The sequence below is a fragment of the Hylobates moloch genome, unplaced genomic scaffold (assembly GCF_009828535.3).
Source record: "Hylobates moloch isolate HMO894 unplaced genomic scaffold, HMol_V3 SCAFFOLD_6, whole genome shotgun sequence".
In the NCBI taxonomy this organism is placed as follows: domain Eukaryota; kingdom Metazoa; phylum Chordata; class Mammalia; order Primates; family Hylobatidae; genus Hylobates; species Hylobates moloch.
Genome location: NW_026652281.1, coordinates 104,406,529 through 104,432,291, shown reverse-complemented (window position 1 = coordinate 104,432,291; position 25,763 = coordinate 104,406,529). Strand labels below are relative to the sequence as shown.

General features: G+C 45.4%; 2 protein-coding genes across 2 annotated transcripts in view; both read right to left on the bottom strand.

Annotated features, from left to right (window-relative positions):
• Nucleotides 1–4,857: 4,857 nt before the first annotated feature.
• The window catches only part of CDH1 (cadherin 1), a 95,528-nt gene continuing 74,622 nt past the window's right edge, over nt 4,858–25,763 (bottom strand). The window contains exons 7-16 of the mRNA XM_058440381.1: nt 24,693–24,868; nt 24,289–24,417; nt 23,050–23,232; nt 20,777–21,021; nt 18,955–19,100; nt 16,157–16,381; nt 14,746–14,973; nt 10,063–10,193; nt 8,569–8,712; nt 4,858–5,168 (exon numbers count right to left, since the gene is read on the bottom strand). Coding sequence (XP_058296364.1) covers nt 4,959–5,168; nt 8,569–8,712; nt 10,063–10,193; nt 14,746–14,973; nt 16,157–16,381; nt 18,955–19,100; nt 20,777–21,021; nt 23,050–23,232; nt 24,289–24,417; nt 24,693–24,868 — 1,817 coding nt within the window. The 3' untranslated portion in view covers nt 4,858–4,958. The remainder of the gene's footprint in view (nt 5,169–8,568; nt 8,713–10,062; nt 10,194–14,745; nt 14,974–16,156; nt 16,382–18,954; nt 19,101–20,776; nt 21,022–23,049; nt 23,233–24,288; nt 24,418–24,692; nt 24,869–25,763) is intronic.
• LOC116470284 (ferritin light chain-like) lies at nt 15,235–16,060 on the bottom strand. Its single transcript, XM_032755744.1, has 2 exons — nt 15,997–16,060; nt 15,235–15,932 (listed from the first exon to the last, which is right to left on the bottom strand). The coding sequence occupies exons 1-2, from the start codon at nt 16,058–16,060 to the stop codon at nt 15,235–15,237; spliced, it is 762 nt and encodes a 253-aa protein (XP_032611635.1).

The window sequence follows — 25,763 nt, the reverse complement described above, 5'->3', positions numbered from 1 at the left end:
TTTTTTTTTTTTTTTTTTTTTGAGACGGAGTCTCGCTCTTTCACCCAGGCTGGAGTGCAGTGGCGCGATCTCGGCTCACTGCAGGCTCTGCCCCCCGGGGTTCACGCCATTCTCCTGCCTCAGCCTCCCGAGTAGCTGGGACTACAGGGGCCCGCCACTTCGCCCGGCTAATTTTTTGTATTTTTAGTAGAGACGGGGTTTCACCGTGTTAGCCAGGATGGTCTCGATCTCCTGACCTCGTGATCCGCCCGCCTCGGCCTCCCAAAGTGCTGGGATTACAGGCATGAGCCACCGCGCCCGGCCGGCATGACTCTTGTTTCTTCTTTTCTTTGTCATTTTGGAATGCAGGACCTAAGAGGGAAAAAACGCTAAAAAATTTTTTTTCGAGATGAAGTCTCTATGTTGCCCAGACTTGTCTCAAATTCCTGGCCTCAAGTGATCCTCCTGCCTCAGCCTTCCGAATAAAATCTTGTGCGTGTGTGTGTGTGAGACAGAATCTCACTGTCACCCGGGCTGAAGTGCAGTGGTGTGATCTTGGCTCACTCCAACTTCTGCCTCCCCTGCTCAAGTGATCCTCCCGCCTCAGCCTCCCAAGTAGCTGGGACTACAGATGCATGCCACCACACCCGGCTAATTTTTGTAGAAATGGCATTTCACCACGTCACCCAGACTAGTCTCAAACTCCTGGGCTCAAGCAATTTGCCACTTCGACCTTCCAAAATACTGAAATTACAGGCGTGAGCCATGGAGTCTGGCCTTAAAAATATTTTTGAATGGGAAATAAACGACCTACAAAATTGCCACCGTGCTCTTTTCATTTTGTGTATTCCTTTCCAGGCTTTGTCATTAGACAATGTTTCCTCCATTGTGTATGGGCACAGGTTCATTTGGGAAATAAAAAATTTTAAGAGTATTTTGAGATGTTAAACATTTAGTGAGAATTGCTTGAACCCGGGAAGTGGAGGTTGCAGTGAGCCAAGATCGTGCCACTGCACTTTAGCCTGGGTAACAGAGCAGAACCTTGTCTCAAAAAATAAAATAAAAAATAAGGCCGGGTGAGGTGGCTCACGCCTGTAATCCCAGCACTTTGGGAGGCCGAGGCAGGCGGATCACGAGCTCAGGAGATGGAGACCATCCTGGCTAATACGGTGAAACCCGTCTCTACTAAAAATACCATAAATAAATAAATAAATAAGCTGGGTGTGGTGGCGGGTGCCTGTAGTCCCAGCTACTTGGGAGGCTGAGGCAGGAGAATGGTGTGAACCCAGGAGGCGGAGCTCGCAGGGAGCAGAGATCACGCCACTGCACTCCAGCCTGGGCAACAGAGCAAGACTCCGTCTCAAAAAATAAAAAATAAAAAAGGCAGATGCAAAAGGATGATTAAAGGAGTCTACATACATGGAAAGTAGAACAGAGATTAGGAGGGGATGGGGAGAGGCAGGAATGGAGAGTTATTGCCCACTAGATACAAAATTTATTTGGAATGATGAAAAAGTTCTAACACCGGAGCTGATGGTTATACAATATTTTGAATGTACTTAATACCACTGAATTGTACACTTAAAAACAGTTGAAATAAACGGGTACAGAGTTTGTCTGGGATGATGAAAAAGTTCTGAAGATAGTGGTGATGGTTGCAACACAATTTGAATATACTTAATGTCATTGAACTGTATACTTAAAAATGGCTACAATGAGGCCAACATGGTGGCTCACTCCTGTAATCTCAGTACTTTGGGAGGCCAAGGAGGGCAGATCACTTGAGCCCAGGAGTTCAAGACCAGCCTGTGCATCATAGCGAGATCCCCGTCTCTACAAAACAATTTTAAAAATTAGCTGGGTGTAGCAGTGCAACACCTGTAGTCCCAGCTACTAGGGAGGCTGAGAGGGGAGGATCATTTGTGACTGGGAGATTGAGGCTGCAGTGAGCCGTCATTGTGCCACTGCACTCCAGCCTGGGTGACAGAATAAGACCCTGTCTCAAAATTTAACAAAAGGGCTAAAATCATAAATTTTATGTTGTATTTTACCACAATAAAAAATTACCCAAAGAAAAAAGTCATACCCCTTCAACAGAGAAAAGTTTTAGGCTTACACCAGGGTTTCTTAACAGTGGCTGACATTTTATGCTGGCTAATTCTTTGTTGTGAGGAACTGTCCTGTTCAGGAATGTTTAGCAGCATCCCTGGCCTTGATGTGATGACAGGACCACCTCCCCAGGTACTCCAGAAATTGCAAAATGTCACATGGAGGAGGGGGCCACATTCTTCCCCAGCAGAGAACCACTGGCCTGTACTCACTTGCTGGCCCCAAGAACATCATTTGAAGCTTTGCTCTGTCCCGTCCTTCAGCTCAGCCCACACAGTCTCCCGTGGACATAGGAATTTTATTGGTTTCATCACATGCCACATGGATGGATACTGTTCAAATAAAGTTACCGTGTGAATGTAGTTTCTCCCATGTTGCGTCCAGTAGAATAATAGAAACTTCTGGAGAAGTCACTTCAGCATGAAGTTTTTAAAAATTTTTTTTATTTTTTTGAGATGGAGTCTCCTCCGTCACCTAGGCTGAAGTGCAGTGGTGCAATCTCGGCTCACTGCAACCTCTGCCTCCCGAGTTCAAGTGATTCTCATGCCTCAGCCTCCCAAGTAGCTGGGACTACAGGTGTGCGCCACCATGCCCAGCTAATTTTTGTGTTTTTGTGGAGAAGGGGTTTCACTATGTTGCCCAAGCTGGTCTCAAACTCCTGAGCTCAAGTGATCTACCCGCCTCAGCCTCTCGAAGTGCTGAGATTACAGGCGTGAGCCACCACACCCGGCCTCTTTCTCCATGTTTTGACTGAGGCCATCTCCATGCATCTTTTCTCTTGCCTGGAAATGTGGTGGAATCAAATAAAACAAATTCGACAATGGTTTAACAAAATTCTTTAATAAAATTTATAAAAATGCATCTTTGAGAATACTCTTCTCAGCTTGAATTGTTTTCCTTTTCCACCCCCAAAGAAAATACACAATTATCAGCACCCACACACGTATACACTCAAAACTACAGTGACATTCTCTATACAGAACTATATTCGATATATCTTGAACTGCCGAAAAATCAAGACAATTCCAAAAAGTGATTGCAGGGTTGATTTTTTTCTCCAAAACACTTGAGAAACAGTGAAGCTATTTCAACAAAAGTCTTTTCTTTGATTGTCAAAAGTTGAAATTCACATTTAAATAAAAAGAGATCCAAATCAAGATCCTCTCTACCCCCTACCCCTCAACTAACCCCCTTTAGGGCCACATTTTCTTCTTGCTCCTCAGAAAAAAATTTGGAATTTTGAATATTCCCAGTTTTCTATGCACATCTGGAATTGGGCAAATATGTTCAGCTCAGCCAGCATTTTCTGTAGACACCATCAAAAGCAGGCACTTGGGGATTCTGGGCTTTGGGTACAAACCACGGATCCTGTGTCAGAAACACATGTTGAGACTCCTCCATTCCTTCCAGAATTTTCAGAGATGAGGTAGACCCACCTCAATCATCCTCAGCATCAGTTTGCTAAATTGCCAGGCTCAATGATAAGCTCTCCTGCCATCTCCAAGCCCACTTTTCATAGTTCCGCTCTGTCTTTGGCTGCAGCACTTTAGGCACTATTCTAAGTCCTGGAGTATATCACTCTTGCTTCAGAGCTAAATAAACATTAACGAACACACTTACTCAGAACAAGTCACTGGATAGATGCCCATTGCAAGTTACGTACTCAGGAGATGAAAGAGGGAAGCCATTAAAGGTCTTCAGAGTAGACAATACCTAGTCAAGATGTGGCCAGACGAAGACACGAGCTTCTTACCCTAAAAGGGCCCAATAATTTCTGCATCAGAGAACTCCTGTCTTGGGCAAAGCAACTGAATTCAGGAGCGAGAGTAGATATTAAAACATGGAGGCTGGGCATAGCAGCTCATGCCCGCAATCCCAGCACTTTAGGGGACCAAGGCAGGAGGATTGCTTGAGGCCAGGAGTTTAAGACCCGCATGGGCAACATAGCAAGACCCCATCTGTACAAAAAAATAAAAAGGAGGCTGGTGGGAGAATTGCTTGAGCCCCAGAGTTTGAGGTTACAGTGAGCTATGATCACATCACTGCATCCCAGGCCTGGGTGATGGAGCGAAACTGTCTCCTAAAAAATGGCAGGGAGTTAGGGAGCTGGGCAGGTGCAGTGGCTCATGCCTGTAATCCCAATACTCTGGGAGGCCAAGATGGGAGGATCACTTGAGCCCAGGAGTTTAAGACCAGCCTGGGTAACATAGGGAGACCCCGTCTCAAATATTTAAAAAATTAGTCATGCATAGTGGTGCATGCCTGTGGTCCCAGCTACTTGGGAGGCTGAGGTACAAGGATTGCTTGAGCCTGGGAGGACAAGGCTGCAGTGAGCTGTGATTGCACCACTGCACTCCAGCCTGGCCGATAGAATGAGACCCTGGCTTAAAAAAAAAAAAAAAAAAAAAGTCAGAGGTACACACCAGTGTAGCGATGAGCATGAGCACACAAATTTTTTTTAAAAAATTATATACACAAAACAACAGAACTAGAGTATAGCTGACTTCTCCCCTTCTTTTTAAAAGTGAGACAAAATTCCTTAAGACAATCTGCAAGGTGCTGGGTGAACCTTCTGATGCTGAAGTTGTTCTTCTGGAATATTAAAATTTGGATATCTTTTGGACACCACCACCATGTAAAGAGTGATGGGAAAAAAAAAAAAAAACTTCAAGAAATAAGTCAAAACTTTTCTAACACACACTGATTAGAGCTATAAAGTGGAAAGAGTATAAAGCTATACTAACTGCATCACTGACCAGTCTCTTTTTTTCCCAGAACTCATCTCAAGGGAAGGGAGCTGAAAAACTACCAGCAACATGATTTCTGCATTTCCCAGCACACGAGTCTAGGGCCCGCCTCTCTCAAGTCCCCTAGTCGTCCTCGCCGCCTCCGTACATGTCGGCCAGCTTCTTGAAGCGATTGCCCCATTCGTTCAAGTAGTCATAGTCCTGGTCTTTGTCTGACTCTGAGGAGTTCAAGGAGCTCAGACTAGCAGCTTCGGAACCACTTCCTTCATAGTCAAACACGAGCAGAGAATCATAAGGCGGGGCTGTGGGGTCAGTATCAGCTGCCTTCAGATTCTAAAGAAGAAAGGGGACAGAAGGATCTTTTAGTGAAAGGAAGCGCACACCTGTCATCTGGGGCAAGAACTCTAGCAATATGTAAGGTATGACAATGCACCCAGACTGTGGCACACCACGGAGCAGTGAACACCAACAACATACATTTATACACACTGTCATGGAAAGATGCAGACGCACAGGATATGTTGTTGATGGAAAGAGAAAGTAAAATGGTAAGTTACATGTAGGCAGGAGAGATGCAAGCACCAACCAGTCAGGATGGAGTCCCCACAAATCAGAGTGGGGCTGCCACACCACCAGCTGGGATGGGCAGAGCTGGAAACTTTGCATACTGGTGCATGCAGGCTGCATTTCCACCCAAAAGGCCTGGAAGGATGAAAGCCAAATGCTTAACAGTCAAATCTGGGGAGTGGGGGTGTGGGAATTAAGGAAGGACTTGTATTTTTTTTTTTTCTTTTTTTTGGAGACAGAGTTTCACTCTTGTCACCCAGGCTAGAGTGCAATGGCATGATTTTGGCTCACTGCAAAATCTGCCTCCCAGGTTCAAGCGATTCTCCTGCCTCAGCCTCCCAAGTAGCTGGGTCTACAGGCATGTGCCACCATGCCTGGCTAATTTTTGTATTTTTAGTAAAAACAGGGTTTCACCATGTTGGCCAGGCTGGTCTCCAACTCCTGACCTCAGGTGATCCACCCGCCTCGGCCTCCCAAAGTGCTGGGATTACAGGCGTGAGCCACTGCGCCTGGCCTTTTCTTTATATTTTTTCATTTTATGAAATAAATAAAGTATATTTATTTTAAGATGGAGTCTCAGAGTCTTGCTCTGTCACCAAGGCTAGAGTGCAATGGCATGATCTCGGCTCACTGCAACCTCCACCTCCCGGGTTCAAGTGATTCTCCTGCCTCAGCCTCCTGAGTAGCTGGGATTACAGGTGTGTACCTCCACACCATAATTTATATTTTTAAAATAGGAAGCATACTTAAAAAAAAACTTTTAGGTTTGGGAGTACATGTGAAGGTTTGTTATATAGGTAACAAATGGTAAACTCATGTCATGGGGGTTTGTCGTACAGATTATTTCATCACCCAGGTATTTAGCCCAGTACCCAATAGTTATCTTTTCTGCTCCTCTCCCTCCTCCCTTCCTCCTCCCTCAAGCAGACCCCAGTGTCTGTTATTCTCTTCTTTGTGTCCATGAGTTCTCATCATTCAGCTCCGACATATAAGTGAGAACACGTGGTATTTGGTTTTCTGTTCCTGCATTAGTTTGCTAAGGATAATGAACTCCAGCTCCACCCATGATCTTGCTCCTGCAAAAGACATGATCTTGTTCTTTTTTAGCATACTGTTTTTATAGTTTAAATAAAAACTGCAAATACAAGTGATGACTTGCAAATGAGTGTGAATGGAGGAAAGGCCTGAATCCAGATGTATCTAAAAGGGGTCTGTAGCCAGGAGCGGTGGCTCACACCCATAATCCCAGTACTTTGGGAAGCCAAGGCAGGCAGATCACCTGAGGTCAGGAGTTTGAGACCAGACTGGCCAATATGATGAAACCCCATCTGTACTAAAAATATAAAAATTAGCTGGGCGTGGTAGTGGCGCCTGTAATCCCAGCTACTTGGGAGGCTGAGGCAGGAGAATCGCTTGAATCTGGGAGGCAGAGGTTGCAGTGAGCCAAGATCATGCCACTGCACTCCAGCCTGGGCGACAAGAGTGAAACTGTCTCAAAAAATGAAAATAAAAATAAATAAATAAATAAATAAAAGGCGTGGTTAAACTGGTTTCTTCCTGTTTCTTGTTTTTTCCAGTGGCTAAAATGAATGTGGCTTGGTCACTTCTAACACTGCAGTGCCTCACAGTCCTCAGTGACAGCTCCCATAGAAAGCTAAAGCAGGCCAGGCACGGTGGCTCACGCCTGTAATCCCAGCACTTTGGGAGGCCAAGGCAGGCAGATCACCTGAAGTCAGGAGATCGAGGCCATCTGGTTGACATGGTGAAACCCTGTCTCTACTAAAAAAAAAAAACTGGGTTGGTGGCAGGCCTGTATCCCACTATTGGAGGAACCCAGGAGGCGGAGCTTGCAGTGAGCCGAGATTGCGCCACTGCACTCCAGCCTGGGCGACAGAGCGAGACTCTGTCTCAAAAAAAAAGAAAGCTAAAGCAAACACACCTCACTGTGAAGACTCACTGAGGGCCACTGGACCATCAGACAAGCCCAGAAAAATCATTCCAGTAACCAAGCAAGTTACTAGAGAACATAACTTAAGGAAACAGATCCTGCCGGACTATTTCGTTATTGGGTTCTTTTTCATCTTATCCTAAGCTAATTAATTTAATGCCTTGTTATTCTCCCTTGCAGACAAGCACAACCTTCTGATAGTTCTGGCCAATAACTGGTTGGACAACTCCCTTGTTGAATAAGAAGACAGTTTGCTAGAAGAAAGACTTTTGCCCTCTGCTTTGTTCTTCATACTTTTTCCTGACTGGAATACAGACTTAAAATCTGGAAGTGTGGCAGCCATCTTGTGATCATGAGACAACAAGCCTGAGAAGAAGGGTCTACATGCTAAGATGATGGAGCAGAAACATGGAACAGCCTCATGCACCAGCCTAGACTGCTCACCCCCACTTTCTATTTGTACAAGGTAAATTTACTCCCATCTGTTTCAGCATCTTGTATTTAGAGCTGAATGCATTTCTGACATACACAATACAGATTCCATTTCTCTAATCCTCAGGTAGGCTTGTCATGTACATTTATCATTATATTCCAACCAGCAGTGGGAGGCAAGGGAAGTGAATTCCATTAGTGAAACTAAAATGAAATTTACTTAGAATCTTCCTAGTTTCATTTCTAGATCTACTAAATCCTTTCAGGCAATTCTTGGTTTTTGCCACATGGATTTTGCAATTTGAAGCATGATTAGATCCAAAATTCAGATGAGACACAGATTAAGAAAAACAGGCTGCCAGGTGCAGTGGCTCACACCTGTAATCCTAGCACTTTGGGAGGCTGAGGCGGGTGGATCACCTGAGGTCAGGAGTTAGAGACCAGCCCAACCAACATGGAGAAATCCTGTCTCTACTAAAAATACAAAATTAGCTGAGTGTGGTGGCGCATGCCTGTAATCCCAGCTACTTGGGAGGCTGAGGCAGGAGAATCGCTTGAACCCAGGCAGAGGTTGTGGTGAGCAAAGACTGCGCCATTGCACTCCAGCCTGGGCAACAAGAGCGAAACTTCGTCTCAAAAAAAAAAAGGGAAAACAGGGCTCAGGGCTCAGGCAAGCTGAAAACATAGTAAAGGAAAGAATCTAAAGACTCTTTTTCTCATTTTTGACACAACTCCTCCTGAGCTTAGAGATGAGCCATGCTTTGGCTTTCCACATGGATTACTTACTTCATCAATAAAATTTCCAATTTCATCGGGATTGGCAGGGCGGGGAAGGTACCGGGGGACACTCATGAGGGTTGGTGCGACGTCGTTACGAGTCACTTCAGGCCGAGCGTCCAGGCCCCTGTGCAACTGGCTCAAGTCAAAGTCCTTTGGAGAAAAAGGTTGAAGTATAATGAAGAGTAAGAAAGAAACAGTCATATATACAGGGCTATGTTCAGTTTATAGATTACGGTTGGATGATGCCTTCACTGCCAACTGTATGATCTTTACCAGTTTAATGCAAAATGACAGTTTTCAAGCTAAAAGTCTCCCAAATAGTACTGGAAAAAAACATAGCCCAAAGGATCGTGTGTAGCATGTGTGGATCCAGATATAGGCTGTGTGCCTTATTAATTTTCATAGGACATGATGATTAGATCACTGTTTGGCAAATATTCACTCCCTCCCAACCCCAGCTTGTGAGAAGAGTATACATCCATCGATTTGGGGCTTTGTTTTGTGACTTGCTTAGCCAATGGGACAGTAACATGTGACACAGGCAAAGGTCTGAAAGGCACCAGCTTCTAGTACAAAGATGAGACTTGCATGGAACAGACCTGGACACAATTTGCAGGTTAGAGCCATTCAGCTAAACTCTGCCTAAATCTGCTGAGCCCCAGCCATCCTACAGATTCTCATGAGCTTAGATGAGACCAGCAGTTGCCCCAGCTACCCCACAGTACATGAGAAAGACACGCATGTTGTGTGCCGCTGAGATTCTGGGATTGGTTGCTCTATCGCTCACTGATACAATATATCTGGTATCCCCCAACTAGACTTACAAGTCCCTGAAATCTAGAACAATATTTTTCTCTGTACACCCACCTCCCTATGTTGTATGGAGCTCGGTAAACTGTGCCTCACTCTGTGGCCTCAGTCAAAAGCAGGACTCTGTAATAGACCCCCATGGTTCCCTTACTATAATAAGTAGACTCTCCAAGACACTGAACAGTTCCCTAGACAACTCCAGGTTAAGATGTTAAGATCATCTCCAAAATCAGGAAATACAGAGGGACTAAAGGTATAACAATGACAAAAAGGAGTTTGGTCTAGCTAAAAACTCAAGAGAAACAAAGGAGACCAGTTGTTCTCTGTCAAAGAGAATCTAGCTGAAGTTCATGTCCAGAGAATGGCAATGAGGAGTGCAGGCTCTGAGACAGACCATTTGGCTCTATCTTTTCCTAGCTGTGTGACCTTAGCCAAGTTACTGAGCTTCTCTGTGCCTCAGCTTGCTCATTGAGGTGCAGAACAGTATGCGATCAATAAATGTTAGCTGTGTTGGTGATGATGTGATGATGATGATGATGGTCAATGACAATGTCTACTTTCTTGGGTAAGGCCTTAAAAAGATAATATCCAAAGTGATTCAGAGCTGTTTCAAATGCCTACCTCTTACTAATCGTTGCTTCTTCCAAATAAGGAGATCACCATTGAGCTACCAAGGTTTTAAAAACCCACCTGGTCCTCTTCTCCGCCTCCTTCTTCATCATAGTAATAAACGTTGTCCCGGGTGTCATCCTCTGGGGGCAGTAAGGGCTCTTTGACCACCGCTCTCCTCCGAAGAAACAGCAAGAGCAGCAGAATCAGAACTGGGGTGGTGGGGGAGAGAGAGCAAGTGTTGAGATAAAGATAAAGAAGGCCAGAAGCAGCAGCTATCACACAGCACCCCTCATACCAGACAGAGGACAGTTAGACAGCCACTAGCTGCCTTCAATACACTTATGTCAATCCATGTGACACTCACATCTCTGAAGTTGGTATGTACAGTACAACATAGTAGACAGTGATATGTGAATTCAAGCATGGTCCTTAACTTTCAGATGGGTTTTAAACTCAATCACTGTCATTTTCCCAAATCTGGGGGAAAATGTTCCAGGCACAGGAAACAGTAAGGGCAGAGGTCCTGAGGCAGGAGCATGTTTGGTGTGACAGAGGGAAGGTGAGGAGGCCAGCATGGCTGTAGCAGGGTGCATGAGGGGAAGAGACATGGAGAAGAGCTCAGAGGGGCAAGCAGGGCGGGAGGGACATATGGGCCACTGCAAAGACTTTGGCTTTGATTCTGAGTTGGAGCCATTGAAGGTTTGTGAGCAGGGCTCCTAGGTTAGCCCAAATGTGACTGATACATAATCAGCTGTGTGGAGTGGGACAGAGACTATAAAATTGCCTGGTATGTTCTTATTTTCTCTTAAGATAGAATCATGTAAGCAAACTTTAAAATCTAACTTCCAAGGCTTAACACAAGGGTTACATTTGATCTTGGGATTATTTCTAGGATATATACAATTAACATTTAACTTAAAAAAAAATTCTCTAAAGCAGCCAGAAAGAAGCCACTTAACTTAAAATATATGTGTATTATTCACTATGAATGAAAAAAAAGATTCCATGTGTTTTCTATCTATGGGTGCCCAAGTACCTATATACTGTACCCTATGAAGCATAATCTTTATTTATTTATTATTATCATTATTTTGAGACAGAGTCTCACTCTGTTGCTCAGGCTGGAGTGTAGTGGCGCAATCTCAGCTCACTGCAACCACCACCTCCTGGGTTCAAGTGATTCTCCTGCCTCAGCCTTCCAAGTAGGCGGGAGTACAAGTGCCTGCCACCATGCCCAGCTAATTTTTGTATTTTTAGTAGAGACAGGGTTTCACTGTGTTGCCCAGGCTGGTCTCAAACTCCTGACCTCAAGTGATCCACCCACCTGGGCCTCCCAAAGTGCTGAGATTACAGGCGTGAGCCACCATGCCCGGCCGAAGCATAATCTTTAAACAGGAGGTTGCATAAACTTGGGGAAAAGATTTCTCAGATGTACCTCAACTACCTATTTCTGAAATCAGAAAAATGCCAGAAACCTTATCAAGATAAACAACATAACTCCCTTGTCCATGATTCATCAACAAGAACACTGAATTGGCTGCACAGGGAGACAGCACTGAACAAGACTATAGGAGCTACACAGTCCCCATCCATGCAGAGCAAGAGGCAGTTTACCGTTTCCAAAAAGACGCCTCTTATCAGCTATGCCAGAAGCCCAGTATCTGCAGGCTCTGAGAAAAAGCCTGGCACAGAGTAAGCAATCAAAGATTGGCGGAAAACATGAAAAGCTTCAGATCTCCTGGTGTCTCTCTAAGTAATTTTTTTTAATAGAGATGGGGTCTTGCTATGTTGCCCAGGCTGATCTTGAAACCTAGGCTCAAGCAATCCTGCCACCTCAGCCTCCCAAAGTGTTGGGATTATAGACATGAGCCACCGCGCCCAGTCTCTAGCACATTTTTGCCCTTAAGAAACAAGAAATTGGCCGGTGGAGTGGCTCACACCTGTAATCCCAGCACTCTGGGAGGCCAAGGTGGGAGGATCACTTGAGCTCAAGAGTTTGAGACCAGTGTGAGTAACATAGTGAGAACCCATCTCTAATAAAGAAAGAAAAAATAATCATAGAAGTTAAAAATACAAGAAATTGAACATCTGAATTCTGGCATTGCCTGTTTTAAATGTTGTTCTACGTGGGAATCCCCACCCCCAGTGTCTAAAAAAATACATACCCATAGCAAATTTAGATAATCCTATTTTTAAAAAATATTTCGAGTATAACTACAATCTTTAAGATTCCCTGGCTAGGTGCAGTGGCTCATGCCTATAATCCCAACACTTTGGGAGGCCAAGGCAGGAGGACTGGTTGAGACCAGAAGTTTGAGACCAGCCTGGGCAACATGAAGAAACACTGTTTCTACAAAAAAATATAAAAAAATTAGCTGGGTGTGGTGGCTCATGCCTGTGGTCCCAGCCACCCAGGGGGCTGAGGTGGGAGGATCACCTGAGCCCCTGAAGTTAAGGCTGCAGTAGGCTGAGATCACTCCACTGCACTCCAGCCGGGCCCACAGAACGAGACCTTGCCTAAAAAAAAAAAAAAAAAAAAGAAAAGAAAAGAAAAAGAAAAAGAAAAAAAGAAAAGAGAAAAAAGAAAAAAAAAGATTTCTTTAGAATGAAAGTACTAGTCAGTAACCACTATACCAAAAGCAGACCAGGCCACTGAAATGTAATTTGACTAGCAAGTGGGCAGGCAGGGCTTGTGTTACCCTGCCCAAGGCAATGATGAATTAACCTAATCTCACGGCTCAATAAAGCCATGTAAAGGCTGGCAGGATGAAAGTCCAGAAGGCTTGCTCAGTTCTCAATAGCACTATCCTTTTCTTCAACTTTGGGAGGACACCAGGAAGGGGCAGAAGCAAATGGAATGCCCAGCAGACATTTCTGGAAGGTTGAAAGGCACCCTCTCCTGGAGTCCACTGAGGCAGCAGCAGCAGGATCAGTGGCAACCATGCTCAATCTAAATTGAAAACCCTAGATTTGGTCCCACTGCTCCCTCCAAAATTCTTTTTCCATTCCCACCAGCTTGGCCTGGTCTCTGCCCTCCTAGGAGTCTCCTCAAGCCTCTGCTGTGCTTTGCTAGGAGGGGAACCTTCCTGAATACCCATCTGCCTGTTGGAATTCTACCAGCCCCTGTGGCCTAACCACTTACATCTTCCACAAAACGGTCCTTGAGACTCAATTAACAGCCTTTTCTGACTACACTGACTACAAAGGCATTCATGAGCTGGACCACCCCTTGCAGTCACTAATTATATATGATCTTTAAACATTTCTTTAAAAAAAATTTTTTAATAAAAAATATATTTTTTATTTTTATTTTGTAGAGACAGAGTCTTGCTTTGTTGCCCAGGCTGGTGTCAAACTCCTGACTTCAAGCAATCCTCCCACCCTTGTCTCCCAAAGAGTGAGCCACCATACCAGGACAAAGGTTTCTAATTGACTTGCTCTCATTTGCTTTGAGAATCATTCGCTTGCTCTTCTATCATTCATATGTTTAAAGCCCTACCAGAGTTCTGATGTAGTGCACTCCTCCATATGGATACTTTGTCTTTTGATGCACATAGTCTGTTTTCATAGCTAATTTATTCCTTTAATAGATTCAGTATTTTCTCCCTGTGTGTAAATGATAAAAGTATTTACCTTGACCATAACAGCACCTGTGTCACCCCTAGGGCTCACTCCAGGTGGGCTCCAATGGAAACAGGTTTAAGGACTATGGCAGAAACTGCCAATTTTCCTCAGCTTCCTTTTTCTCCTTTATCCTTTTAGTCACTGACACTCACTGCTCACCCTACACTCCACCCCTACCCCATGCCAAATTTTCAATTGTAAGTAGAAGCTTCCAGGCTCCCTTGCAGCTAGATGTGGCTGTGTTTGGACCAATGGTATATAAGTGGAGGTGATATATGCAACTTCCAGTCGTTTGGCCTCCACTTCCTCTCTTATCCCCTTCCCCCATTTAGGATGGAATGTAGAGATGGTGGTGAGCTGGCTAGCTTAGACCACACTGATGAGGGCAGCCCCCAAGGTCTTGCTACTCTGCCTATGTTCTAAGGAAATGCAACATCAGTACCCCCTGGGAGCTGGTTAGAAATGTAGAATCTGACCGGGTGCGGCGGCTCAAGCCTGTAATCCCAGCACTTTGGGAGGCTGAGGCGGGTGGATCACCTGAGGTCAGGAGTGCAAGACCAGCCTAACCAACATGGAGAAACCCTGTCTCTACTAAAAATACAAAATTAGCTGGGCGTGGTGGCACATGCCCATAGTCCCAGCTACTCAAGAGGCTGAGGCGGGAGAATCGCTTGAACCCGTTAGGTGGAGGTTGCAGTGAGCTGAGATCACACCATTGCACTCCAGCCTCAGCAACAAGAGCGAAACTCTGTCTCAAAAAAAAAAAAAAAAAAAAGGAAATGCAGAATCTGTGGCCCTATGCCAGACCTCCTAGATCAGATTTCCCAGTTTAAAAAGAGGCCCAGATGATTTGTATGCACTCAAGCTTGGGATGCACTGTCTTGAAGGATGAAAAGAAACAAGGCAGAAGAAACCTGGGTCCCCTGTTGACTTCATGGCCTTCCCACCTTAGACCATTTACCTCTGAAATGTTGAGTAAGAGACAAACTTCTATTTTATGGAGGCCAGCATAACTTGGGAGTCTCTTTCCTGTATCAGCTAACCTATATCCTTACTAAGAACAAAAATCATTTCCAGGAAATAAACCTCCTCCATTTTTTTAAGTCAAAGGCTGAGTCACTTGCCAGCTGGACTTACTTAGCAAAGCAAGAATTCCTCCAAGAATCCCCAGAATGGCAGGAATTTGCAATCCTGCTTCGACAGGCTGTGCCTTTCTACAGACGCCGGCGGCCCCTTCACAGTCACACACGCTGACCTCTAAGGTGGTCACTTGGTCTTTATTCTGGTTATCCATGAGCTTGAGGTTGATTTTGTAGTCACCCACCTCTAAGGCTATCTTTGGCTTCAAAATGATAGATTCTTGGGCTGGAGAAAGCAATAAAAAGAAATGATGAGACCAGGGGAGGAAAATAAAAAGCTCATTCCAGAATAAAATTGCTAGTGAACTAAAGACACTCGCAAGCCGAGTGAAGACAGCAGAGCTGCTTGGGTTTTATTTAGGTATGTACTTTTTTTTTTTTTCTTTAAAAAGCTTTATTTCCATTTGGTCTAAGCATTTGGTCTAAGGCTCGGGAGAGGGCTCTAGAGCTGGTTAAAAAAAGCTGCCTAGTGCCCGGAGGGAGAGGCTCAGGCAGAGCAGGGCTCTTCAGATGTCGCTGGGTTCGGTAGGCTCCTGTGTGCCTGAGGGTGAACCTTTTTGCCCAGCCCGGCCTGGAGGCCGGCCAGCCTGCGAAGGTTGGTCAGGTGGTCACCTATCTTCTTGATGAGTTTCACTTTTTCATCTAGGAAGTGGCTCTCCAGGAAGTCACAGATATGGGAGTCTGTGCAGGCAGAACCCAAGGCATGAAGATCCAAAAGGGCCTGGTTCAGGTCCTTCTCCAGGGCCAGAGTGACTTCCATCGCACCCAGGGTTTTACCCCATTCATCTTGACACGGCTTCTGGATGTCCTGGAAGACAGTGCGGCCGCCACACTGGTTTTGCATTTTCAAGGGACACTCAGTGCACTTGTGCTTCTCCTTGGCCAATTTGTGGAAGAAGTGGTGCACACCTTCCAGATCCACATCGTCACGGTGGAAATAGAAGCCCAGAGAGAAGTAGGTGTAGGAAGCCCATAGATGCAAACTGACCAGGCAGTTGACAGCTGCCTCCACCTCAGTAGAATAGTTCTGATGAATCTGGGAGCTCACGATTGGTTGGCAAGAAGGAGCTAACCACAAAAATGGTGTTGTTCGGTCCCAGGAGCAGGAGGTAGCAGAGAAGATGGTCCTGGAGGTTGCAAGTGGAGAGAGGAGTGGAGGGTGGCTAGAGGCTGGGAGAGGGAACCCTGCTTGGGTTTTAGATTACTGGGTAGCATGCTACAAAGTTAGATACCAGGAAAGGAAAAAGACCTTTGGAGCAAGGCCTCAAAGACAGAAGGGACAAGGAAGCAAGTATCAATGGAAGGGATGACATCTAGAAGTTGAGAAGGGAAACTGAAAGGTGGGGATCTAGGGGAAGAGAAGCATGGCAGTTGGAGCAAAGTTGCCAAAATAAAACTCAGGTACCCACTTGGGTCGTTGTACTGAATGGTCCAGTTGGCACTCGCCCCATGTGTTAGTTCTGCTGTGAAGGGAGATGTATTGGGAGGAAGGTCTGCATCAATGATGTTTATGACCTGAGGCTTTGGATTCCTCTCACAGAAGAATATAGTTCGAGGTTCTGGTATGGGGGCATTGTCATTCACATCAGACAGGATCAGCAGAAGTGTCCCTGTTCCAGTAGCAACTGGAGAACCTAAGAGAAAATACACAGGAAATATAGCAGCTTGGCAACAGTAATGAATCCCCATTGCCTTCCACCAGACCAAGTCTAGATCTTGTCCTGGCTCTTCAGTGGTCCCTCACCAGGCCCCACTCCACCTGCAGAACCTCCTGTCCCACCAATCCCAAAGGACCTCCACTCCCAGGTGGGCAGGTCTCTGGCCGTATTACACAGACAGCTTATTCCCACCTTGCTAACAATTATTCAAGTTATTCCTCACACCAAGAACACGCTCCTCCTTCTTCACAGATCGTCATTCATTCACTGAATTTTAACTACTCCAAGAAGTCCTGTTGCCTGCCTGTTGCTTCCCTAGTTTCCTTTTTCTGCACTTTCTGCCATTTGAGGTCATTAACAAAGCATTGAGTCTTTTTATTTATTTTAATTTTAAGCCTGACTAGAAGCTTAAAATCAAAGGGGATGAGTTGGCTCTTTTGAAGTCTCTGCAAATTGGTTTTCAAAATAGATTGGGGACTTCATATACACTTTTTTTTTTTTTTTTGAGGCAGGGTCTCACTCTGTCACCCAGACTGGAATTCAGTGGCATGAACACAGTTCACTGTAGCCTCTACCTCCCGGGCTTAATCTCCCACCTCTGCCTCCCTAGTAGCTGAGACTACAGGCCCATGCCACCATGCTTGGCTAGTTTTAAAATTTTTTTTGTAGAGAAGGAGTCTTATCATGTTGCCCAGGCTGGTCTTGAACTCTTGGGCTCAAGTGATCCTCCCATCTTAGCCTCTGAAAGTGTTGGGATTATAGGTGTGAGCCACTGCTCCCAGCCCATCCACACTTCTGTTTGCATTTCTTTTACATCTTGACACAACACCAAGCATATGGTAGTAGGAAAAATTGGTACCCAGGGAACCATCGTCAATATTAGTATACGATACGGATACAAAACAACAGAGGAATCCATCTCAAACCTATAAATAGATACGTCTAGATGGCATGACTGTAAATTTTTAAAACTTTTTTTCTCATGTAAATTTTCTTTTTTAACAATGAGCACATGTCATTTAAAATTAAGGAGGCCAAGCATGGTAACTCATGCCTGTAATCCCAGCATTTTGAGATTATGGGCAGTATGTTGCCCAGGCTAGTCTTGAACTCCTGGCCTCAATCCATCTCCCACCTCAGACCCCTAAAGTGTTGGGATTACAGGTGTGAGCCTAGCACCCAGCCTATAAATGTATTTAAATACACAGAAACAGTCTGGAAGGACCCACACCTAACTGATTTAACACCTAACTAATTTCACCCACATGGGTATTAACATTTTTCAGATAAAGGAATTGAGGGACATAAAAATTAAACAGCAGGCAAGGCGCGGTGGCTCATGCCTGTAATCCCAGCACTTTGGGAGGCCAAGGTGGGCAGATCACAAGGTCAGGAGTTCAAGGCCAGCTTGGCCAATATGGTGAAACCCCACCTCTACTAAAAATACAAAAAATTAGCTGAGCATGGTGGCGCACACCTGTAATACCAGCTACTTGGGAGGCTGAGGCAGGAGAATTGCTTGAACATGGGAGGCGGAAGTTGCAGTGAGCCAAGATTGCGCCACTGCACTCCAGCCTGGGTGACAGAGCAAGACTCTGTCTCAAAAAAAAAAAAAAAAAAAAAAATTAAACAGCAAATCCAAGGTCACATGAGTATTAAGCTTTGGAACTGGATTGTAAACCATCATTATCTGGTTTCCTTAGGGAAGGCATAAAGAGTGAGTAGTGAAAAGTAAGTTCTGTTTGACCAAAATTACTTGAAAAAAAATTTTTTTTGGAGACAGAGTCTTGCTCTGTTGCCCAGGATGGAGAGCAGTGGAGCAATCTTGGCTCACTACAGCCTTCACCTCTCAGACTCAAGCAATCCTACCACCTCAGCCTTCTGAATAGCTGGGACTACAGGTGCTCACCAACACACCCAGCTAATTTATGTACTTTTTGTAGAGACAGGGTTTTGCAATGTTGCCCAGGCTGGTCTCGAACTCCTGGGCTCAAGTGATCCTCCCACCTCAGCCTCTTAAAGTGCTGGGATTACAGGTGTGAGTCACCGTGCCCAGCCCACTTGAATTTTTGATAATAAGAATGCCTTTGTTTAAAAATAAAAGAGAAATCTTTTGCAGCAACATGGATGAAACTGGAGGCCATTGTCTCAAGTGAAACAAATCAGACATATAAGGAGAAATACTGCATGTTCTCACTTAGAAGTCAGAGTTCGATAATGTGTACACATGGATGTAGATTGTGGAATGATAGACGATGGCAGCTGGGAAGGGTCCGAGAGGTGGGAGGGGGTAGATGATGAACAATTACTTAATGGATACAATGCATGGTATTTGGGTGATGGATACCCTAAAAGCCCTGACTTTACCACGACACATCTATGCATGTAACAAACTTACCCTTGTACTCCATACATTTATACAAATCAATCCAACAAACAAAAAGGATAAAAGAAAAAGAATGAACTCTTGCCTCCAAAAGAAGGGAGGGGCAAGGAAGTGAACTAGCTAGGAGGTCGAGGCAGCAAAGGCCCAGATGAGGCCCCCTTACCGTTGTCTGTAGCTATGATGAGGGCTGTGTACGTGCTGTTCTTCACGTGCTCAAAATTCTCCCTGTCCAGCTCAGCCCGAGTGGAAATGGCACCAGTGTCCGGATTAATCTCCAGCCAGTTGGCAGTGTCTCTCCAAATCCGATACCTAAACAGGCACAAGCTCTGGCTTTTAGAATAGGACCAGCAAAAAACATGTAGCTGAAAATGGCTTAAGTGCTTCTTCAGTTATATGGTTACTTCCAATGTTTTTATTTTGAAAACCAACGACAGGCCAGTCGTGGTGGCTCACGCCTGTAATCCCAACACTTTGGGAGGCCGAGGTGGGCAGATCACCTGACATCAGGAGTTCGAGACCAGCCTGGTCAACATGGCGAAACCCTGTCTCTACTAAAAATACAAAAATTAGCTGGGTGTGGTGGCACATGCCTGTAATCCCAGCTACTGGGGAGGCTGAGGCAGGAGAATCGTTTGAACCCGGGAGGTGGAGGTTGCAGTGAGCCGAGATTGCACCACTGCACTCCAGCCTGGGCAACAAAAGTGAAACTCTGTCTTAAAAAAAAAAAAAAAAAAAAGAAAACCAATGATACAACAGACAAGTTACTAAAATAGTATGATGACCATCCATGGACTCTTCACCTCAGTTTACTCATTGTTAATACTTTGCTACATCTGCTCTGTCTATATCAACACACACCTACATAATTTCCTGTTCTGCTGAACCATTTGCAAATAAATTGCAGAAGTCATTCATGTTCCTTTACTTATAAATATGTCAATGTGTTATCTCCTAAGAACAAAGGCATTCTGTTATATAACCCCAATTTGATTTTTTTTTTTTTTTTTTTTTGAGATGGAGTCTTGCTCTGTCGCCCAGGCTGGAGTGCAGTGACTCGATCTCAGCGCACCGCAACCTCAGCTTTTTGTGTTCAAGTGATTCTCGTGCCACAGCCTCCTGAGTAGCTGGGATTACAGGTGTGCACCACCATGCCCCGCTAATTTCTTGTGTTTTTAGTGGAGGCAGGGGTTTCACCATGTTGGCCAGATTGGTCTTGAACACCTGGCCTCAAAGTGATCCACCTGCCTAGGCCTCCCAAAGTTTTGGGATTACAGGCATAAGCCGCTGTGCCCAGCCCAAAATGAGAGTATTTTAAAGCAAGTGTTGTAGTTGGTTGGCATGTGAGTTTTCAGCATCTGTGTGATTTACATTATAGAGGTACCTTCAAGTTTGAAAGGAGAATACTGATAGTAAGCTACTAAGAACACAATGCTATGGGATGGGTGTGGTGGCTCACGCCTGTAATCTCAGCACTTTGGGAGGCAGGCAGATCACTGGAGGTCAGAAGTTCGAGACCAGAATGGTCAACATGGTGAAGCCTCGTCTCTACTAAAAATACAAAAATTAGCTGGGCGTGGTGGCAGGCACCTATAATCCTGGCTACATGGAAGGCTGAGGCATGAAAATTGCTTGAACGGAGACAGAGGCTGCAGTAGGCAGAGATCACGCCACTGCACGCTAGCCTGGGCAACAAAGTGAGACTCCAAACTCAAAAAAACACAATATTATGTATGCAAAGTAAAATTGCATTTCTACCATACTACAAGAGCTCAAAGAGAGGCAGCACATCAGACCAAGAATGGCTGTCTGTAAAGGGAAGGGAACAGGTGAAAGGAGCACAGATAAAGGGAATAAAAAGTAAATTAAGAGAATGGTCTTGTACAGACAAATGACAAAATGCCATGAAGTACATATTACTGATTTATATAAAAAATGATATAAAATAACCAGTTGCTGCAAGTCAGTTGAAAAATCCTCACACTTACGTTATTTTCTGTTCCATAAATGTGTCTGGCTCCCGGGCAGTGTAGGATGTGATTTCCTGGCCCACGCCAAAGTCCTCGGACACTTCCACTCTCTTTTCAGGAGGCACAAAGATGGGGGCTTCATTCACATCCAGCACATCCACGGTGACGGTGGCTGTGGAGGTGGTGAGAGAGACCTCAAAAGGCACCACATTCGTCACTGCTACGTGTAGAATGTACTGCTGCTTGGCCTCAAAATCCAAGCCCTAGAGAGCAGAAACAATGAAGTTAAAAACAAAATGAAACATTTTATGTTAGTAAAAATAAAATTAAATCCTTAACTGTTGCTTTTGGTAATATATTAGGTTGGTGCAAAAGTAACTGTGGTTTCTGCCATGACCTTCAATGGCAGAAACCACAATTACTTACCATGGCTTCTCAAATCTGCTCACCTACTCAAGAGGAAGTCAAAGGTCTGGGGCTATTCTAGGGATCCAGTCACTTCAACAAGCAATTCACTCAAATTCTTAGTTTTCAAGTTTCTTTCCTTATTTTATTTTTTTCTGAGACAGCATTTTTGCTCTTGTCACCCAGGCTGGAGTACAATGGCTCACTGCAACCTCCACCTCCCAGGTTCAAGCAATTCTCCTGCCTCAGCCTCCCTAGTAGCTGGGATTACAGAAGCCCACCATCACACTTGGCTAATTTTTTGTATTTTTAGTAGAGACGATGTTTCACCATGTTGGCCAGGCTGGTCTCAAACTCCTGACCTCAGGTGATCCACCCGCCTTGGCCTCCCAAAGTGTTGGGATTACAGGCGTGAGCCACTGCACCTGGCCGCTTTTTTTTTTTTTTTTAAAGAGATGGAGTCTCATTCTATTGCCCAGGTTGGAGTACAGCGGCATGATCATAGCTGAGTGCAGCTTCAACCCCCTGGGCTCAAGTGATTCTCCCACCTCAGCCACCCAAGTAGTTGGGCCCACCGCCATGCACTACTGCGCTTGGCAAGTTTCCAAGTTTCTAGGACATTTTTCAAAAGCAACCATATCTGCCCCACTTCTAAAATAAACCAGCACAAGAGCAGAGACCAGTAAATCATTTTTCCTCTCATTGCAAAATGGAAAGAGCTAAGGGAAGGAGAATGTTTCTGGGAAAGAGCCTATTAAAGCAGATAGTACTTCTTTTTCAACTTCAGGATCCTGTGTAAGAGCTTCTTGATTTCTTTCTTTTTTTTTTTCTTTTTCAGACAGAGTCTCACTCTGTTGCCAGGGCCAGAGTGCAGTGGCGCGATCTTGGCTCACTACAACCTCTGTCTGCCAGGCTCAAGTGATTCTCCTGCTTCAGCCTCCCAAGCAGCCGGGATTACAAGTGTGCACCACCACGCCTGGTTAATTTTTGTATTTTTGGTAGAGACAGGGTTTCACCATGTTGGCCAGGCTGATCCCAAACTCCTGACCTCAGGTGATCTGCCCGCCTCAGCCTCCCAAAGTGCTGGGATTACAGGCATGAGCCACCATGAGCCATCAAGAAGCCTTAGCTTCTTGATTTCTTTTTTTGAGACTAAGTCTCACTCTGTTGCCAGGCTGGAGTGCAGTGGCATGATCACGGCTCACTGCAACCTCCGTCTCCCAGGTTCAAGCGATTCTCCTGCCTCAGCCTCCCTAGTAGCTGGGACTATAGGTGCGCGCCACCATGCCCAGCTAATTTTTGTATTTTTAGTAGAAATGGGGTTTCACCATGTTGGTCAGGATGGTCTCTATCTTTTGACCTTGTGATCTGCCCGCCTTGGCCTCCCAAAGTGCTAGGATTACAGGCGTGAGCCACTGCGCCCGGCCTCCTTTTCCTCGCCCACCCCCCGAGACTGAGTCTTGCTCTGTCACCCAGAGCTGGAGTGCAGTGGCGCGATCTTGGCTCACTGCAACCTCCACCTCCCAGGTTCAAGCAATTCTCCTGCCTCAGCCTCCCTAGTAGCTGAGATTACAGGCACGTGCCACCATGCCCGGCTAATTTTTGTATTTTTAGCAGAGACTCAAACTCCTGACCTCATGATCCGCCTGCCTGGGCGTCCCAAAGTGCTGGGATTACAGGCGTGAGCCACCACACCCAGCCCAGTTTCTTGATTTCTTACATGAGCAGGAAGAGCCACTGCAAACCCCACATGGTCCACTAGAATCTGGGAAAGTCACCCTGTCCCCTTGCCAAAGCGAATTTACTTCTAAGAAGATACCAGGGGACAAGGGCATGAACAGCTGCGAGGATGCCGGTTTCTGCATCTTGCCAGGTACCATACAAACCTTTGCTGTTTTCAAAATGCCATCGTTGTTCACCGGATTTGTGGTGACGACAAATTGTCCGTCATTATCATTCAATATGGTGTATACAGCCTCCCACGCTGGGGTATTGGGGGCATCAGCATCAGTCACTTTCAGTGTGGTGATTACGACATTAGCCTCGTTCTCAGGCACCTGACCCTTGTACTGCAGAGCAAAGAGATGTGTCATTTACAAAGTACCAAGACTGCTAGGAAAACTGAGTCTCAAGGTGCTAAATGAATCCTCTTTTTTTGTTGTTTTTTTTGAGACAGGATCTCACTGTCATCAGGCTGGAGTGTATTGGAGTGATCATGGCTCACTGTAGCCTCAACCTCCTGGGCTCAAGCAATCCTCCCACCTCAGCCTCCAGAGTAGCTGGGACCACAGGCATGCGCCACCACACCTGGCTAACTGAAAGCAAGCTTCAAGGAGAAGATGTGACAAGGAGAGGCCAGGCAATGGGCACACTGGGGTGCAATGGTACAATCTCGGCTCACTGCAGCCTCCGCCTCCTGGGTTCAAGCAACTCTCATGCCTCAGACGCCCGAGTAGCTGGGATTACAAGCATGCACCACCATGCCCGGCTAATTTTTGTATTTTTAGTGGAGACAGGGTTTCGCCACATTGGCCAGGCTGGTCTCAAACTCCATCCTCAAGGGATCCACCAGCCTTGGCCTCCCAACTTGCTAGGTTACAGCTGTGAGCCACCACGCCTGGCCATTATACAGGATGATTTAAACTTCCCCTACTTGGTTCTCAATACCTTCTCCTTGAATGCATGTAACATCCTTGGCGTTCGATAATTCTCATAAGATGTCTTCCTAGCTATACTAGAAACACCATGAGAATGGAATCTGTCTTTGTGTGTGATGGTCTCTCCAGTGTCTAACACAGTGCCTAATATAAACTTAGAAAATATTTGTTCAATAAAGAAATGAAACCCGGTAATATTTGCTATAAAAATGTACCATATGAGGCTATGAAATCAGTAGGTGCTTTTTGCAACTTCGCAATCTTGCGCCAATTGGCCCTAGGCCAAGGGTGGAAAAAAGATGCTAAAAGACAACTGCCATCTCAAGATGCTTGCTTTTAAGTTTAAAGTTAACATTCGCTAGTCTGGAGAGAGTTTTCAAAGACTTCGCCCATGAGCAGTGGTGAAACTTAGTTCATGAACAACAAAAGACCTTTCTTTAGAAACCCTCTAAGGAGTTATAGAATTACCGTGGTGGGATTGAAGATTGGAGGGTTATCGTTGGTGTCAGTGACTGTGATCACAGCTGTTGCTGTTGTGCTTAACCCATCACCTTGAAGGTCAGCAGCTTGAACCACCAGGGTATACGTAGGGAAACTCTGCAGAGAGATCGACACAACCAAGTCAGGACCAGGAACACTAGCCACCTTTGGCCTAGCCCAGCCCAACACATGGAACCAGAATATTTAACCATCTGCTTCATGCTAGCCTGCCTGTCTTCTACACATGGAACCTCTGGGCAGAAGCTTAGATGCAAAGCTCAGACCATCACTGTATTAACTGACAACTGGCCTAGCAGGATTTTGCTTTGTCCACGGGATTGGGCTAATACACATTTGTCCTCCACACCCTCTGGATCCTCCTGACCCCTGACCTCTCGGTCCAGCCCAGTGGTGACCACACTGATGACTCCTGTGTTCTTGTTAATGGTGAACATATTTTTGTCAGGCAGCTCAGGATCTTGGCTGAGGATGGTGTAAGCGATGGCGGCATTGTAAGTGTTCACATCATCGTCTGCGTCTGTGGCTGTGACCTCCATCACAGAGGTTCCTGGAAGAGTTCAAGGAGAGGACAGTTTAGACAAGCTGTACTTTGGGACCGGGTCAATACTGCTTAATCCAATTCTGCCCTGAGGGATAAAGGAGGGGACATGGGGGTGGTACCATGTCAGAGTTCCCTAATTCCTAGAATTCTTACCAAAGTGCTAGGGGAGGAAGAAAGCTCAAACTTTCTAAGTTTGAACAAACTATCAACTTATTATCCAGGTATAAATACACAAATGGTAATAAAGAAAAGAAAGGGAATGATTATGACAAAAGTCACGGTGTGGTTATCTTTTTTTTTTTTTTTTGAGATGGGAGTTTTGCTCCTGTTGCCCAGGCTGGAATGCAATGGCGCAAACTCAGCTCACTGCAATCTCTGCCTCCCAGGTTCAAGTGATTCTCCTGCCTCAGCCTCCCAAGTATCTGGGATTATAGGCATGCATCGCCACACCCAGCTAATTTTGTATTTTTAGTAGAGACAGGGTTTCTCCATGTTGGTCAGGCTGGTCTCGAACTCCTGACCTCAAGTGATTTGCCCACCTTGGCCTCCCAAAGTGCTGGGATTACAGGTGTGAACCACCGCGCCCAGCCTAGGGTGTGGTTATCTTTATGGAGGAGAGAAAAGAATGTGACCAAGGGGGATTGTTTAGGGCTTTAAGGTACTGGCAAAGATCTGTTCCTTAATTAGGAAGGTTGTTCTTAGCCAGGCATAGTAGCTCATGCCTATAATCTTAGCAGCTTGTGGGGCTGAGGTGGGAGGATTGCTTGGGGCCAGGAGTTTGAAAGTAGCCTGGACAACAAAGCAAGACCCTGTCCCTAAAAAAAAAAAAAATTTTTTTTTTTTTTTTTTTTTTTAGAGTCTGGGTCTGTTCCCCCGGGCGGGGGGGAGGGGGGGGTTTGCC